At 42.7% G+C, this 17,774-nt stretch overlaps 1 protein-coding gene across 1 annotated transcript in view; it reads right to left on the bottom strand.

Annotated features, from left to right (window-relative positions):
* Farp2 (FERM, ARH/RhoGEF and pleckstrin domain protein 2) overlaps positions 1–17,774 on the bottom strand; it is a 114,067-nt gene that overhangs the window by 37,054 nt on the left and 59,239 nt on the right. Inside the window, exons 9-12 of the mRNA XM_075951358.1 lie at positions 6,900–6,995; positions 3,816–3,979; positions 3,246–3,314; positions 1,965–2,022 (exon numbers count right to left, since the gene is read on the bottom strand). Of these exons, the coding sequence (XP_075807473.1) occupies positions 1,965–2,022; positions 3,246–3,314; positions 3,816–3,979; positions 6,900–6,995 (387 nt within the window). The remainder of the gene's footprint in view (positions 1–1,964; positions 2,023–3,245; positions 3,315–3,815; positions 3,980–6,899; positions 6,996–17,774) is intronic.

Raw genomic sequence — 17,774 nt, forward strand, 5'->3', positions numbered from 1 at the left:
AAACTGAGCAGATCTGCCCCTTCACCAAGTGAGGATTTGTATTTTGTTTAGAGACAGTCTCACTGTAGTCTTGGCTAGTCTCAGACTCATGGCAATCTGTCCCCAGGTACTGGGATTATAGATGTGAGCCATGCCTGGCTTAGAGATGCACACTACTGCAAACCAACCTAAGGCCATATACTTATAAACTCCCTTTAATTCTGTCCCCACTGTTGCGGCATGAAATGTCACAGTGAAGAAGAGAAGCTATCACAGCAAACTAGGTGACAAGCAGATGTTTTGTGGCAGCCCTAGTTCTCCTACATTTATAGGCAGATACAATTGGTGTTCACATCTCTGTTCAGCTAAAAGTGCCCTCCACTGTGCTGCTGACATCAGATGACAAGGACACAGTGACGGTCCTGGGCTAGAGTGTTAGAGATTCAGTATCACCTAGGAGGAGATACATGTGTCAGCCCACTGGTGAGATGGGAGCTGAGAATCACTGACTAGGACGCCACCTGCCAGCATCAAGTTTAAGAGCCCTGGGACATTCTGAAAATGCTACGGTGTCTCTAAGTATGAGTCAGGAGAGGTTTGCAGCAGGCTAGGGAAGGGAAGGAAGCACACCATGGTCCTCTCTACTCCAGGTGCCCTGGCCATGACCCACTCATGATGTGACATGCAAGGATGCCTCACTTCTCTACTTGTTAGGCATCACTCTTGTGTGTGTATTACTAAGAGAGAGTCATGCCTTGAAAAAACCCTTAGTTGGGCGGTGGTGGCACACACCTTTAATCCCAGCCCTCAGGAGGCAGAGGCAGGTGGATCTCTGTGAGTCTGAGGTCAGCCTGGTCTACAGAGAGAGTTCTAAGACAGCCAGAGCTACACAAAGAAACCCTGTCACAGAACTGTATTTCTGGAGCAGTATGTCCATAAGCAATATCATTAGGTATCTACACACGGTAGCATGAGACACAAGCAAGTGCTGTCCCAGGAGGCCCATAACCAGCCTTGTAGAAAAACACAGCTGGTCATAGTTTAAAAGGAATCTATTTCTAATGGCTACCATAGTGTCTGCTTTTAGTTTAGTTTTGTTTTGTTTGCGGCAGTGTATTCTATGTAGCCTCGGCTGGCTTTGAACTCATAAGCCTCCTGCTTCAGTGCTGAAATTATACGTGTCGTTCATCATGCCTGCCATATTGCCTTTTCTTAATCATTCAACCACATTTCTTTATTTTCTGGGGTTTTTAAAATAATCTAACGAAAGCTTAAATGTAATTTTTAGGATATTTAACATCTAAAATTTAATTAAAAGATGGGGACTCTAAACATTAAGCTATAGGGTTCAAAAGAAGCTCTCAGAACCTGTGCTCAGAATAAATGATAGACTCTCAATAAAAATGGGCAACTACTGCTCAGAATGAACTACAAGCACGAAATCACAGTAGCACAAGGAAAGCAGGACTGGTCGTACAATCATGCATGAGTGTGGGAGTTGATATAAAAATGATAAAGGACTTGTTCTGAGGGAGACCCGGAACACAGATTAGAGCCATGGAGCGGCTGATGTCTCACTGGGGACATCCCTGCCAAGTGTTCTTCCAGGAGGAACCTGCACATCTCTGTGTATCTCTGCTTTAATACAGCTGTAATCAGACCAGACACACACAGATGAAAAGCTGTTGAGTGTCAGCGGCCGGGATGTCTCTGTGCTCCATCTTCTTACAGAAGTCCACCACCCGGAGAGTCTACTGTGTATTTAGGAAGTCACCTGCACAGCTGGCACTGGTTTAAGTTTCCTAGCAGACTGCACAGGGCTATGATTCGCAGGGCAGAGCTCATGGCTGTCTCATCATCCGGGATTCACTCTGAAGTCAGAGTGTGCATTAAGTCACGTGAGCCTTCTCACAACACTGAAGATGATAGTCTAGAAGAGCATACCCTCACAGTTAATACTGCTATGGTTTCAACCAAAGACTGACCTGTTTAGGCAGATCGACAGTCAGAGCATGAAGGGACATCCGAGTCTTACTGTGCCGTCTGCAAAACAGAGAATATGCTGTGAGGCTCACACCCCCATCTCCTCATCTGCCATTATCCTCCTCACCCTGTGTTTCTAGATCGCGTGTCTGTATTGTATCTATGAAGAAAGCTCACATAAGAATATGACCAAGACAGGGTGGCAAGCTAGAAACTGGCAGAATAAAAGGAGTCAGTAAGTAAAATTAAAGAAGAAACTCAAAGGGGACAGAATTATATATATGCATACTTATGAAAACTTTCCACAGGCGTTTTGAGGTTGCTTACCATACTATCAAGGTTAGTGTTAGCTGCCAACATGACAGGATCTGGGATCACTTAGGGGGACAAGCCTCTGAGGTCAGTTAGCTCTGGGATATGCCTTGAGAAGTATGCTGATAATGTTAACTTCCCACTGTGAACGGCCTTCCTCGCTGGGAGAGGATCTACTCTTTAGAAGGAGTGAGCTGAGCAAAGCCATCCCACATCCTCCTCCTGGCTGTGGCAGCACTGGCACCAATGCTTTCAGCCTGCTGCTTCCATCTCTCCACTATGACCGACTGCCACCTGGAACTGAGAACCAGAACAAGCCCCTCCTCCCTCCCTTACTCCTGTCCAGTGAAGGAACTAAGACACCACAGGGAAATGTCATAAACAAAATGAGCTATGCAGTTTACAAACTATAAATTCATACTAAGTATGAATGCAATTATCTCCATGAAAACATTACAAACCTTATTAAATTCTTTAAAAAGAATAAAAAACAAAAACAAAACAAAAAACCTGCATTTAAATACATGTTTATACCTTTAAAATGCCATTTATCCAAGTAAATATTTAAAATAACCTGAACATGGCCTTTAATCCTAGCACTCAGGAAAACATAATCAGTAGGATTTCTGTGAGTTCCAGGCCAGCCCAGGCTACATGAGTTCCAGGACAGCCAAGGCTACACAGCGAGACCCTGTTTCTTAAAGGAGAGAAAGGGCTAGAGAGAAGGCTCAATGGTTAAGAGCACTGGCTACTCTTCCAGAGGACATGGGTTCAAGTCCAAGCATCCACCTGGCAGCTTGCAACCATCTACAATTCTAGCCCCGGGGGTCTGGCACCCTCTTCTGGCCTCTGAAAGCCTGGAGGCATGTGATGCACAGTCATGAAAGCAAGCAAAACACCCCCACACATAACATATTTGAAAATAGCAAATTTAAAGACATAGACTATATATGATAAACACCACAGTTTACCTTTCATATGGAATTCTCTTCATCCCACCATCTTTGACATAATCTACTAGTTGTTTCTGAGTTCTTCCACTACAAATAAAGGCTCAGTTAAAAACAAAACAGTAATTCACAGTATTAATCTTTACAGTTAAGAGCAGAAGTAAGACTGTCCATCCTCTCCCAGACACATGTATAAATAACTCAAAATTATACTCTATAATAAGCATGGAGAATTTTATAGGCAGTTTTTAAGCCTATTCTCTCATACTTTTTTGTTTTGTTTTGTTTTGTTTTTGCAACAGGGTTTCTCTGTGTAGCTTTGGAGCCTGTCCTGGAACTCACTCTGTAGCCCAGGTTGGCCTTGACATCACAGAGATCCGCCTGCCTCTGCCTCCAGAGTGCTGGGATTAAAGGCGTGCGCCACCACCATGTGGCTCCTATTTTCTCATACTTTTAATATTTGATTTTTCTCTATGTATTATCCTTCACAAAACTACTCCTAGATGCAATTATCTGCCCAGCCTATGACACCTCCCTCTCACCTCCCTCTCCCCAACAGTCAGCTGTACCTACAGCTGAGGTTGGCCCTACCTGTATCTGAAGGAGGAGCCCCGGCTGAAGAAGACAGCTTTTGCCTTTGGTTTAGGCTGGTCAGAAAGCCTAAAAAAGGTATGGTACTCCACACATATCTTCCAGAAGTTCTTACATTCATCTCTGCTACCCAACAAGAATTCTAATGTGTCCTGGTAGGGTCCCTAAAAATAACATTCAAAGGTTCAAGAAGCAAACACAACAATAAAGTTCTGGAGAACAGAAAGCAGATCCTATCACAGGTAGTTTCAAAATTAAAAATTAGAGCTAGGCATGGTGGCACATGCCTTTGATAACTACAAGTCACAGTTTTAAGGCTCACATATATCAGCATGAAGAAACCATTGCTGTCTGACTCTTTGATTTCTTTAGGTGCCTAGAAATGAAATTCTGAGCTATTAGACCACATACATTTTTAATCTTATGATATATATTACCAAATCACTTTATACAACTGTTAATACTTTGATCCTTCTACTTAGTCTTAGAAACTAGGTGGCTGGGCGGTGGTGGTGCACACCTTTAGTCCCAGCACTTGGGAGGCAATGGCAAGCAGATCTCTTTGAGTTTAAGGTCAGCCTAGTCTCAAAGCAAGTTCCAGAACAGTCAGAGCTGTTTACACAGAGAAACTCTATCTTGAACCCCCCTCAAAAAAAGAAAGAAAAAGAAAAAAATCTATGTGTTTAGGAATTTAAATGCAACTTTCTTAAAAAAACCAACCAAACAAAACCCAAAAAAGGGTGTTTAGGTATTTAAATGTAACTTTAAAACATGCCATTCCAATAGTTACTTTTGTAAACTGAGCAGTGTAGCAAGCTTTCTTTTGGGTTACCAACTAGCTCCCAAATCACGACACAGAGACTTATTATTAGTTATGACTGCACAGCCTTATCTTATGATTGCCCCACTAGCTCTTATAACTTAAATCAGCCTGTTTCTCTCATCTACGTTTTGCCTTGGGGCTTTTTTTTACCTTCTTTCATTCCGTATGTCCTACTCTGTGTCTGGCTGGTGGCTGCCTGACTAGCCTTGGACATCTCTCTTTCTCCTTCATTCTTTTTTTTGTTCTCTGCTTTCCTCTTATTTATTCTCTCTGCCTGCCTGCCCTGTCTATCCCTCTATTGCCTAGCTATTGGCTGATCAGCTTTTTATTAGACTAATCAGGTGCCTCTGGCAGGTAAGGTGAAACAGCAACACACCTTTACATAATTATACAAATACAGCATAAACAAAAGCAACACACCTTTACATAATTATACAAATACAGCATAAACAAAAGCAACACACTTGTACATAATTAAACAATGCAGCAGGAACAACTTTTTAACTGTAACTTTTACAGTTAAAACAATATTTCACAACACAACAGTATTTCTATTCTACCTTTCCAGAATAACTCTAAACACATTTTACTCAGAGAAAAGGGAAGCCTTTGGTTTGCATCTTTTTATCCATAGAGAGCAGAGTACTATTTAAATAACAAACAGCAGAACACCTTTCTTTTGACTGGGTCTGTGGCGTGGGGATATAACCAAAGCACTTAGGAGTCTGTGGCAGGTAGTCTGGGGCACACTGTCTCATAAAACCCCAAACCAAACCAAATAACAACAAAAACAACCAAACAGCCAAGCAAACACAAAGACACATGCAGACACACAGACACATGCTCCAAGTCTCTACTGAAACCAGTGCTGCCCCATACTGCACATGAACATGGACAAAAGCCCCATGTGTTTCTCAGAGGTTAAGACAGAGACACCCTTCTGACTGGTTCAAGGGCCCAGATGCTGCTGGGACAGGAAACACCCTGAACCCCACCCAGGTTGCATCTCAAGCTTCAGCCATGCAATCTACTATTTTCTAACTTCCTTTGGACAGAGAAGATACATTTGAAAACTTAACTACTTGAAGTATTGAATTTTCCCAGTGATCACATAACACAGATAGTTCCCCTTTCTATTTCTAATCATTCGATGAAATTGTGGTTATTAGCTTGCCAGCTGTTGTTGATTGAAATCTCTGGGGGGAAAAGGAGGGAGGGTGTTTTTTGTTTTTCTAGACTAGATCTTGCTATATAAACCAGGCAGGTCTCAAACTTTATAATTCTCCTTTCCCAGCTCCTGAGTGTTGGGATTAAAAGGAGTTCCTTTGTTTTTGTTTTCTTTTGTTTTTTGTTTTTTCAAGACAAGGTTTCTCTGTAGATTTGGTGCCTGTCCTGGAACTAACTCTTGTAGACCAGGCTGGCCTCGAACTCACAGAGATCCACCTGCCTCTGCCTCCTGAGTGCTGGGATTAAAGACATGCGCCACCACCACCTGGATTAAAAGGAGTTCTTATTATTTCTTGATAATCAAGGATTATTCAACCAGACTAAGTAAGGGGTCAAGTTTTGGGGATTATTTATTTAATGTGTCTGTGTATGTACCTGCTTGTATGCCTGTGGACCATGTGTGTGGATCATGTGTGGACATGCCTGTGGAGGTCAGAAAAAGGGTTGGACCCCCTCAAACTGGAACTACAGACAGTAGTGAGGCCCGATGTGGTTGCTGGGAACTGTGCCTGGTCCTTTGCAAGTGCAGTGAGTGCTCTTAACTGCTGAGCCATCTCTCTGGTCCCCAAGATCATTAAAAGCACCTGGGAAGACAGGGGAGGCCCCTTAGCTCTGTCTAGCAGAAGTTCTCACTGTACATTGCTGATAGGCTCAAATTACTCTCAGCATGTCTTCCTAGGCCAAAAATAAACTGGAAACCGTCAAGGTAGGAACTGATAAGTTCCCTAGAGGGGCAATGTGGGCATACTAGGCACTCATCCCCATTTTGACTCTAATCCCAAGTCCAGACTTTAAATTATTAAATACCTGATCCTGAAATGATTTATAAAGTAGGGTTTTTGGAGACAGGGTTTCTAGCCCAGGTTGGGCTCCAATTTCCTAAGTAGCCAGTGATGACCTTGAACTTCTGATCTTCCTGTCTCTGACATTACACATGTGTTTCCCCAATTTTATTTCAAATGCTTAAAAAAACTTTTAATAATCTGTAGGATTAAATTGCCTAATAATATTGAAAGTTCTAAGATAATACTCACATGGACCTCTGGATGGAGTTTGATGAGAAACCTTTTCCTCTTGAAGCTTAGCTTCCGGACCTTGGACCAGTTGAAAGTGTTGATTTTGGTGGTTCCCTGAAACGTCAGAGACAGACACACATGTAACTTGTACTGTAAGCACACACACCTTTCCCACAGAGAGCAGGCTCTGCTGAAGCCACATCCTTGATAAGCAGCAGAGCGGACCAAGTGCACATCCCCATTTTTCCTAGAGCAGCTCTGAGTCAAAACGCCAGCACCAAATCTATTATCTGTTTTGTACTGGGGATTTCAGTTTCTTAGATACAGCTTCATTACAAATTTTAAAAAACAACGGTAACACCACACATTTTGAAGTAGTCCTAACAAAAGGAAGTGTCTGGAAGAGGCAGTGGTGTTGACCAGGCTGGCAGGGTTTCTTTCTAGGGAAAGGCAGGAAGATGATCCTAGACTGCACTGTAAAGAAAACTTCTGGTTTCCACATCTGCTGATGGACAGATGCAGAAACAAACATAGGCCTGTGCCCAGTGCACACATACGTAGCTTTCAGAGGGCTTAGAAATGACTCCCTAAAAAGCAATGGGCAGACCTGCTGCCCAGATTTTGGATTCTTTAATTTTTTTTTTAAACTAGGGTCATCAGGTTTGGTAGTAGGGCCTTTATTAGCTGAGTCATTTTGCAAACCGAATCCTATTTCAAAATTTGTAACTGTTGTTCTACCTTTGTTTTTCTCTACCATTCTGATTTGATTTTAGGGATTGATGTTTACTCTGTGACAGTAACAGATGGACAAGGCTCAGAGCCTGAAGCAGCAGTGAGTTCACAGCAAAACCTCCCTCTCGCTCTTGACTGAAGGCCTGTCACTGCAGCCAACCTCTGGAGGACAGTAAAAACACCAGTTTAATTTGTACGAAACAGTGTGTGTGTGTATGCACAGGTGCATACATGTCATGGAACAGTGTTGAGGTCAGAGGAAAAGTTGTACAAGTCAGTTCTTTTCTTCTTCCATGTGGGTTCTTGGTGTAAGAGGTCCTTTTGTTTATGTGTTGCTTTCATTGGTTGATGAATAAAAAAACTGCCTTGGTCTTTTGATAGTGGAGAACTTAGGTAGGCGGGGGGGGGGGGGGGGGGAGTGCGGGGGGAACAGAACTGAATGCTAGGAGGAAGAAGGGCAGAGTTACAGAAGCCATGGATCCTCCGCCTGAGACAAACGCCGGTTAGAATCTCCGGTAAGCCACGGACATATGGCAATACACAGATTAATGGAGATGGGTTAAACTAATATGTAAGAATTAGCCAATAAGAAGTTAGAGCTAATGGGCAAGCAGTGTTTTAATTAATACAGTTTTTGTGTGGTTATTTTGGCTGTAAGTTAGCCGGGCAGCCAGGACAAAAAAGCCGGTCCTCTCCTGCAACAACTGGTGCTCCAACGTGGTCAACTAAATCCACGTAAAACCTGAGAGAGCTTGAAAAAGAAATTCTAGACAAGAGAGAGAGAGAGAGAGAGAGAGAGAGAGAGTTAGTTTAACACGGCTTGCAATTTGCTGGTGACATGCCCCAGCTACTTTGAGGTTTTCCTGACTCAGCAGCAGTAACAGAAAAAAAGCCGCACCAATTTAAAATGCAGCTTCCTGGGATGTGCTGCCGGCTATGAAGCATTCTGATGCCATTTGTGGGCCCAGGTGTTTGTGTGTCCACCAGTGTTGGTAGGAAAGTCGCTGAGACCATGCCCACGGCTCAGCACTCCCCGTTTAGGCAGGCAGCTGGATCAGGTCTACTAGAGTGCACAAGCAGGAGAGCATGGTGGATTCCCACTGCCATGCACAGAGATATTTCCAGGCTGCGCAGTGCTGTTACTCAGATAAAAAGGGTTTATGTGCTGTACACTCATTCTCGGGGTTGGAGTACTGAGCCCGGCTCCTGCCTGGTGGCCCCAGAGCTAGCACTGGTGCTGCTCCCACTGTTTTAGAATTGGAGAGAGGCGGAGCCAGCATCCAGAGTAAATGCAACCAAGCTGCTTAGCGTTTTAAAAGCTCTACAAGACAGTAAAGAATTACAGATAATGCAATAAGGACAGATTCAGACATAAAAAAGAACTTTATGACTTCCTTTGTTTCGGTGGCCTGCCTGCACCAAGGAGGGTAGGCGCTTTGTTTGCGAGCTGCCCAACCAGCAGGGAGGCCTGATCTCTCGGCCCCAGGAGAACCAGCGTTGGGGTGAGTTTCTGGCCGCGGCGCCAGCCAGGGACAGGGATCTCGGGGGTCCCTTGGCCTCCTGTCTTTCTTGGGCTCTCTGCAGGACCTCTATTCCCTGGCTACTGCCTCTTTCTTCCTGGCCCACCCAGCTTCCGCCCAGAGCCCTCCCCACTTGGCCCCCCTGCCCTCTTTTGGCGCGTGGCATTGGGAGCTGGGTCCCAGTCCTCGGGTCGCCCGGGTGGGCTGCACTTCCTTTGTTTCTGTGGCCTGCCTGCACCAAGGAGGGTAGGCGCTTTGTTTGCGGGCTGCCCAACCAGCACGGAGGCCTGATCTCTCGGCCCCAGGAGAACCAGCGTTGGGGTGAGTTTCTGGCCCGCGGCGCCAGCCAGGGACAGGGATCTTGGGGGTCCCTTGGCCTCCTGTCTTTCTTGGGCTCTCTGCAGGACCTCTATTCTCTGGTTACTGCCTCTTTCTTCCTGGCACACCCAGCTTCCGTCCAGAGCCCCCCCCCACTTCGCCCCCCCCCCCCCCCCCCCCGCCCTCTTTTGCGTCCAGGCGGGCTGCAGTTCCTTTGTTTCTGTGGCCTGCCTGCACCCAGCAGGGTAGGCGCATTGTTTGCGAGCTGCCCAACCAGCACGGAGGCCTGATCTCTCGGCCCCAGGAGAACCAGCATTGGGGAGAATCAGCATTGGGACGAGCCAGGGTTGGGCACGGAGACCTGATCCCTTGGTGCCAGGAGAGCCAACATTGGGGAGGCCGCGTTGGGTAGGCAAGGAGACCTGATCTGGTAAAAGAAGATCCATAAGGGAGTATTTGGAAGAAGAGATGGGCAGACGCCAAGGCAAGAATTCGCCCAACAAACTGAAAAGCAACATGAAGCCACCAGAAACCAGCGACCTCACAACGGAAGGTCATGAACACCTTAATCAAGAAGGAGAAAAGATCGACTTCATGAAAGTTATTGACGCCCTTAAACAGCATGTAAAAAACGCCCTTATAGAAATGGATGAGAAATATAACAGAAAGTTTGAAGAATTGAATAAATCAGTGAATGATACCCTAGAAAACCAAGGAAAAACAATCAAACAGATAATGGAAACAGTTCAAGACTTGAAAACTGAAATAGAGGCAAAGAAGAAAACACAAACAGAGGGCCGGCTGGACATGGAAAATCTAGGTAAACGAATAGAGACTACAGAAACAAGCATAACCAGCAGAATACAAGAGATAGAAGAAAGACTCTCAGATTCTGAAGATACCATAGAGAAAATAAACACACTGATCAAAGAAAACAGCAAGTCCAACAAACTCTCATCACAAAACATTCAGGAAATATGGGACACAATAAAAAGACCAAACCTAAGAATAATAGGAGTAGAAGAAGGAGAAGAAGTGCAGCTCAATGGTCCAGAAAATATATTTAATAAAATTATAGAAGAAAACTTTCCCAACCTAAAGAAAGATATACCTATGAAGGTGCAAGAAGCATACAGAACACCAAATAGGCTGGATCAAAAAAAAACATCCCCTCGCCATATAATTATCAAAACACAAAGCATTCAGAATAAGGAAAAAATATTAAGAGCGGCAAAGGAAAAAGGCCAAATTACTTACAAAGGTAAACCTATCAGACTTACACCTGACTTTTCCATGGAAACCATGAAAGCCAGAAGGTCCTGGATAGATGTACTGCAGGAACTGAGAGACCATGGATGCAAGCCCAGATTACTATACCCAGCCAAGCTTTCGTTCACTATAAATGGAGAAAATAAAATTTTCCAGGATAAAAACAAATTCAAACAATATGCAGCCACAAATCCAGCCTTACAGAAAGTAATAGAAGGAAAATCACTAACCAAGGAGTCCAATAATGACCACAATAACTCAGGCATCTAGAGACCCTTCATCAACACAAACCAAAGAAGGGATACACACAAACTCTACGACTAAAAAAAATGACCGGAGTTAACAACCACTGGTCATTAATATCACTTAATGTCAATGGTCTCAACTCACCTATAAAAAGGCACAGGCTAAGAGATTGGATAAGAAAACAGGATCCAACATTCTGCTGTTTACAAGAAACACACCTCAACCACAAAGACAGGCACCTACTCAGAGTAAAGGGTTGGGAAAAGGCCTATCAAGCAAATGGACCTAAGAAACAAGCAGGTGTGGCCATACTAATCTCTAACAAAGTTGACTTCAAACTTAAATCAATCAGAAGAGATGGAGAGGGGCATTTTATATTCATAACAGGAACAGTTCATCACGATGAAGTCTCACTCCTGAACATCTATGCCCCTAATATAAAAGCACCCACGTACATAAAAGAAACATTGCTAAAATTCAAGGCAGCCATCAAACCGCACACACTAATAGTAGGAGACTTCAACACTCCTCTCTCACCAATGGACAGGTCAATCAGACAGAAACCTAGCAGAGAAATAAGACAATTAATGGAGGTAATGAAACAAATGGACTTAACAGACATCTATAGAACATTCCACCCAAATAGGAAAGAATACACCTTCTTCTCTGCAGCTCATGGAACCTTCTCGAAAATCGACCACATAGTCGGTAACAAAGCAAACATCCACAGTTACAAAAAAGTATTACTAACCACCTGTGTCTTATCAGATCACCATGGATTAAAGTTAGAATTCAACAACAAGGCTACCCCCGGAAAGCCCACAAAGTCATGGAAACTGAACAGCCAACTACTGAACCATACCTGGATTAAGGAAGAAATAAAGAAAGAAATTAAAGTCTTCCTGGAATTCAATGAAAATAAAGAAACAACATACTCAAATTTATGGGACACTATGAAAGCAGTCCTAAGAGGAAAGTTCATAGCACTTAGTGCCCACTTAAAGAAAACAGAGAAAGCTCACATTGGAGACTTAACAGCCCACCTGAAAGCTCTAGAAAAAAAAGAAGCAGACTCACCTAGGAGGAGTAGGAGACTGGAAATAATCAAACTGAGGGCTGAAATCAATAAAATAGAAACACAGAGAACAATCCAAAGAATCAATGAAACAAAAAGCTGGTTCCTGGAGAAAATCAATAAGATTGACAAACCCCTATCCAAACTAATCAAACGGCAGAGAGAGAATTTGCAAATTAATAAGATCAGAAATGAAAAGGGGGACATAACCACAGACACAGAGGAAATTCAGAGAATCATTAGATCTTACTACAAAAGCCTATATGCCACAAAACTGGAAAATGTAAAGGAAATGGATACTTTCTTAGATAAATATCATTTACCAAAGTTAAATCAGGACCAGGTGAACAATCTAAATAGACCTGTTAGTCGCGAAGAATTAGAAGAGGTTATCAAAAACCTCCCTACCAAAAAAAGCCCAGGACCAGATGGTTTCAACGCGGAATTCTACCAGAACTTCCAAGAAGACCTAATACCTATACTCCTTAATGTATTTCACAATATAGAAACAGAAGGGTCATTACCAAATTCCTTTTATGAAGCTACAGTTACTCTGATACCAAAACCACACAAAGACTCAACCAGGAAAGAGAATTACAGGCCGATCTCACTCATGAATATCGATGCAAAAATCCTCAACAAAATACTGGCAAACCGAATCCAAGAACACATCCGAAAAATTATCCACTATGATCAAGTAGGCTTCATTCCTGAGATGCAGGGCTGGTTCAACATACGAAAATCTATCAATGTAATCCAGCATATAAATAAACTGAAAGAAAAAAACCATATGATCATTTCATTAGATGCTGAAAAAGCATTCGACAAAATTCAACATCCATTTATGTTAAAAGTCTTGGAGAGATTAGGGATACAAGGGTCATACCTAAATATAATAAAAGCTATATACAGCAAGCCGACAGCTAACATCAAATTAAACGGAGAGAAACTCAAAGCCATCCCGCTTAATTCAGGAACACGACAAGGCTGTCCACTGTCGCCATACCTCTTCAATATAGTGCTGGAAGTTCTAGCAATAGCAATAAGACAACATAATGGGATCAAGGGGATTCGAATTGGAAAGGAAGAAGTTAAACTTTCGTTATTCGCAGATGATATGATAGTGTACATAAGCGACCCCCAAAACTCCACCAAAGAACTTTTACAGCTGATAAACAGCTTTAGTAATGTGGCAGGATACAAGATCAACTCCAAAAAATCAGTCGCCCTCTTATACACAAAGGATATGGAAGCAGAGAGGGAAATCAGAGAAGCTTCTCCATTCACGATAGCCACAAACAGCATAAAATATCTTGGGGTAAACCTAACCAAGGAAGTGAAAGATCTATTTGACAAGAACTTTAAGGCATTGAAGAAAGAATTTGATGAGGATACCAAAAAATGGATGGACATCCCTTGCTCTTGGATTGGGAGGATCAACATAGTAAAAATGGCAATTCTACCTAAGGCAATTTATAGATTCAATGCAATCCCCATCAAGATCCCATCAAAATTCTTTACAGATCTGGAGAGGACAATAATCAACTTTATATGGAAAAACAAAAAACCCAGGATAGCCAAAACAATCCTATACAATAAAGGATCTTCTGGAGGCATTACCATCCCTGACTTCAAACTCTATTACAGAGCTACAGTAATGAAAACAGGGTGGTACTGGCATAAAAACAGAGAAGTCGACCAATGGAATCGTATAGAAGACCTGGATTTTACCCCACAAACCTATGAACACCTCATTTTCGATAAAGGAGCTAAAAGTATACAATGGAAGAAAGAAAGCATCTTCAACAAATGGTGCTGGCACAACTGGATGTCAACCTGTAGAAGAATGAAAATAGACCCATATCTATCACCGTGCACAAAACTCAAGTCCAAATGGATTAAAGACCTCATTATCAGCCCGAAAACACTGAACCTGATAGAAGAGAAAGTGGGAAATACCCTACAACAGATGGGCACAGGTGATCGCTTCTTAGGTATAACCCCAGAAGCACAGGCATTAAGGGCAACATTGAATAAATGGGACCTACTAAAACTGAGAAGCTTCTGTAAAGCAAAGGACACTGTCACTAAGACACAAAGGGAACCTACTGACTGGGAGAAGATCTTCACCAACCCCGCAACAGACAAAGGTCTGATCTCCAAAATATATAGAGAACTCAAGAAACTAGACCTTAAAATGCTAATTAACCCAATTAAAAAATGGGGCACTGAACTGAACAGAGAATTCTCAACAGAAGAACTTCAAATGGCCAAAAGATACTTAAGGTCGTGCTCAATTTCCTTAGCAATCAGGGAAATGCAAATCAAAACAACTTTGAGATACCATCTTACACCTGTCAGAATGGCTAAAGTCAACAACAACAAGGATAGCCTTTGCTGGAGAGGCTGTGGAGGAAGGGGTACCCTCATCCATTGCTGGTGGGAATGCAATCTTGTGCAACCACTGTGGAAGTCAGTGTTTCGGTTTCTCAGGAAATTCGGGATCAACCTACCCCTGGACCCAGCAATACCACTCTTGGGAATTTACCCAAGAGATGCTCTATCACATGTCAAAAGCATTTGTTCAACTATGTTCATAGCAGCATTGTTTGTAATAGCCAGAACCTGGAAACAACCTAGATGCCCTTCAATGGAAGAATGGATGAAGAAAGTATGGAATATATACACACTAGAGTACTACGCTGCGGTAAAAAACAATGACTTCTCGAATTTTGCATGCAAATGGATGGAAATAGAAAACACTATCCTGAGTGAGGTATCCCAGACCCAAAAAGAAGATCATGGGATGTACTCACTCATAATTGGTTTCTAGCCATAAATAGGGGTCACAGAATCTACAATTGGCGAACCTAAAGAAGCTAAGTAAGAAGGTGAACACAAGGAAAAACATATCGTTATCCTCTTGGATAAGGGAAGTAGACAAAATTGCCGGGGAGAAAAGTGGGATCTTGGGGGTGGGGTGGGAAGGGGGTAAGGGGAGATGGGGAGAGAAAAGGTAGAAGGGAAGGAGGGGGGACTTGGGGAAATAGGAGGATCGGGATAAAGGAAGGTTGGATAGGGGAGCACGGAACCACAATCCTTAGTTAAGGGACCCACTTTAGGGTGGGCAGGAGAATTGACCCTAGAGGGGCTCCCAGGTGCCCAAGCTGAGGTCCCCAGTTAGTTCCTTGGGCAGCTGAGGATAGGGAACCTGAAATGACCCCATCCTAGCGCAATACTGACGAATATCTTGCATATCATCTTAGAACTTTCATCTGGCGAGGGATGGAGATAGAGACAGAGACCCACACTGGAGCACTGGACTGAGCTCCCAAGGTCCCAATGAGGAGCAGAAGGAGGGAGAACATGAGCAAAGAAGTCGGGACCACGAGGGGTGCACCCACCCACTGAGACAGTGGAGCTGATCTACTGGGAGCTCACCAAGGCCAGCTGGACTATTACCAAAAAAAGCATGGGATAAAACTGAACTCTCTGATCATGACGAACAATGAGGGCTGATGAGACGCCAAGGACAATGGCACGCAGTTTTGATCCTACGCAATCTGCTGGCTTGGTGGGAGCCTAGCCAGTTTGGATGTTCACCTTCCTAGATATGGACGGAGGGGGGAGGACCTAGGACTTACCACAGGGCAGGGAACCCTGACTGCTCTTTGGACTGGAGAGAGAGGGGGAGAGGAGTGGGGGGAAGGGGAGAGGGGTGGGAGGAGGGGGAGAAGAGTGGGAGGAGAGGGAGAAGAGTGGGAGGAGGGGGAGGGAAAGGGGAGGCTGGGAGGAGGTGGAAATTTGTTTTTTTTTTCTTTATTCTTCTTTTATCAATAAAAAAATGTTAAAAAAAATAAAAAAAAAAAGAACTTTATATGGGTCACAGTGTTGGATAAATGTACATAGGGTTGGGAGAGAGAAGAAAAAGAGTATAGAAAGTCATAAAATAAAGTTAATGCTTAAAAAAGGGTAAAGTCTTTAAAGAGACAGTACAGATAGTCATAGATTAAAAGTAGTAAAAAAATAAGCCGTGTAAAATAGAAAATTCACAGAGTCTGGATTATGTGTATTATTGTATTTTCTTTGAATTTTTTGACTGTGAAGGAGCTAAGTACAGAGAAACATTTCATTGTACAGGCTGCTAAGCTAAACCAGCATATATGTTCTAAAGATATCATTACTTCCAAATTTGAGTCTAAGGATAAACTGCTTTGGAAAAGAGGTTCTTCTTTTGTTTTCTCAGAAGATGAGAACCTGTGGATTGCCTCCAGGCAAATATGGTTTTATGGACCAAGGCCTCCTGAAAGATTGCCATAAACATCCTCAAAAAATTACTTTGTCCAACTTCTAACTGAAATGACCTAGCATACAAGATACATCATGAGAGACCTGATTAACAGCGCCCCAGTCAGCAGGACGGACAAACTGCACCCACAGTCCAAATATTGTCTATAAGTGTTTATTTACATTTAAAGGGGGATATGATATAGGCATGAATAATTTGCATTGGTATGGATCTTGGTTTATTGATACAAATTTAAGGTAAATTTTGTTATATGTATATTTCTGCTCTTCATTAAGGTATTGTGATTGTATAGGTTCATTTAAAAAATGTAACGTATAATTAAGAAATATAGGTTAATAGAGAATCTATAATAGTCAAGTTTGTAGTTATATTATATTTTCTAGATGTATAGAGATATACTTAAGTTAGATAGGTATTCTTCAAATCTTTCAGAGACCTTCAGAATATGGCATTTAAAATGTTTTTAATAACTTAGGACTTTTCATGACAATGAGACACATCTGCTCCTGGCAGCACCAAGCTATTTCAAGAGGAAGATGGGCATGAAGACACTTCTTATGGAGTTGGTTAGCCATTTGGGCAAGAAACTGCTCTTGCCTAGACTGTTTCATGGTATGCTGTAAAAACTGGACATGTAGAACCTACAGAGAAATGACTGCTGAACTTGCCTAAAGGTGAGATGATCCTTTGGGGTTCCTGCTTCATGAAAGAGTCTGTGAGACATTCTGCAGGACACAGAAGAAACTGACTGAACTGTCTTTGAAATTTCCTGCTTCATAGGAAAGTCTGCTGGATACTGTGTGCCTGTAAGCTGAAGACGGATGCTCCAATCATAGAGAAGAACTTTGGTTGACTGTCCAGGTAGCGAGACGTTTCTGTCGATTCTAGAGTTTTGGAAGTTGCTTACAATGCACTTCCAGTTTACTTAGGTAATATTATATCCTTTTGGAGTCTTTGATGGAGTTGGAGAATAGATGGTTATCATTATAGTTTTCCTCAGTTATGAAAAGATAAAATATGTATAAATATTGTAACTGTAGCTTTTACTTGATACATGTTTTGTTATATGTAATTTTACTATGTTAAAGTTAAAGCCTTCATTTTTGTTTTTTGTTTTTTTTTTTTTTCGAGACAGGGTTTCTCTGTGGCTTTGGAGCCTGTCCTGGAACTAGCTCTGTAGACCAGGCTGGTCTCGAACTCACAGAGATCCGCCTGCCTCTGCCTCCCAAGTGCTGGGATTAAAGGCGTGCGCCACCATCGCCCGGCCTTCCTTTTTGTTTAAACAGAAAAGGGGAAATGGTATAGGAGGTCCTTCTGTTTAGAAGTTGCTTTCATTTGTTGATGAATAAAGAAACTGCCTTGGCCTTTTGATAGGGCAGAACAGGTTCTGAGGATCAAACTCATGTCATTAGGTTTGGCACCAA

Source organism: Microtus pennsylvanicus, chromosome 17 (assembly GCF_037038515.1).
Source record: "Microtus pennsylvanicus isolate mMicPen1 chromosome 17, mMicPen1.hap1, whole genome shotgun sequence".
Classification (NCBI taxonomy): domain Eukaryota; kingdom Metazoa; phylum Chordata; class Mammalia; order Rodentia; family Cricetidae; genus Microtus; species Microtus pennsylvanicus.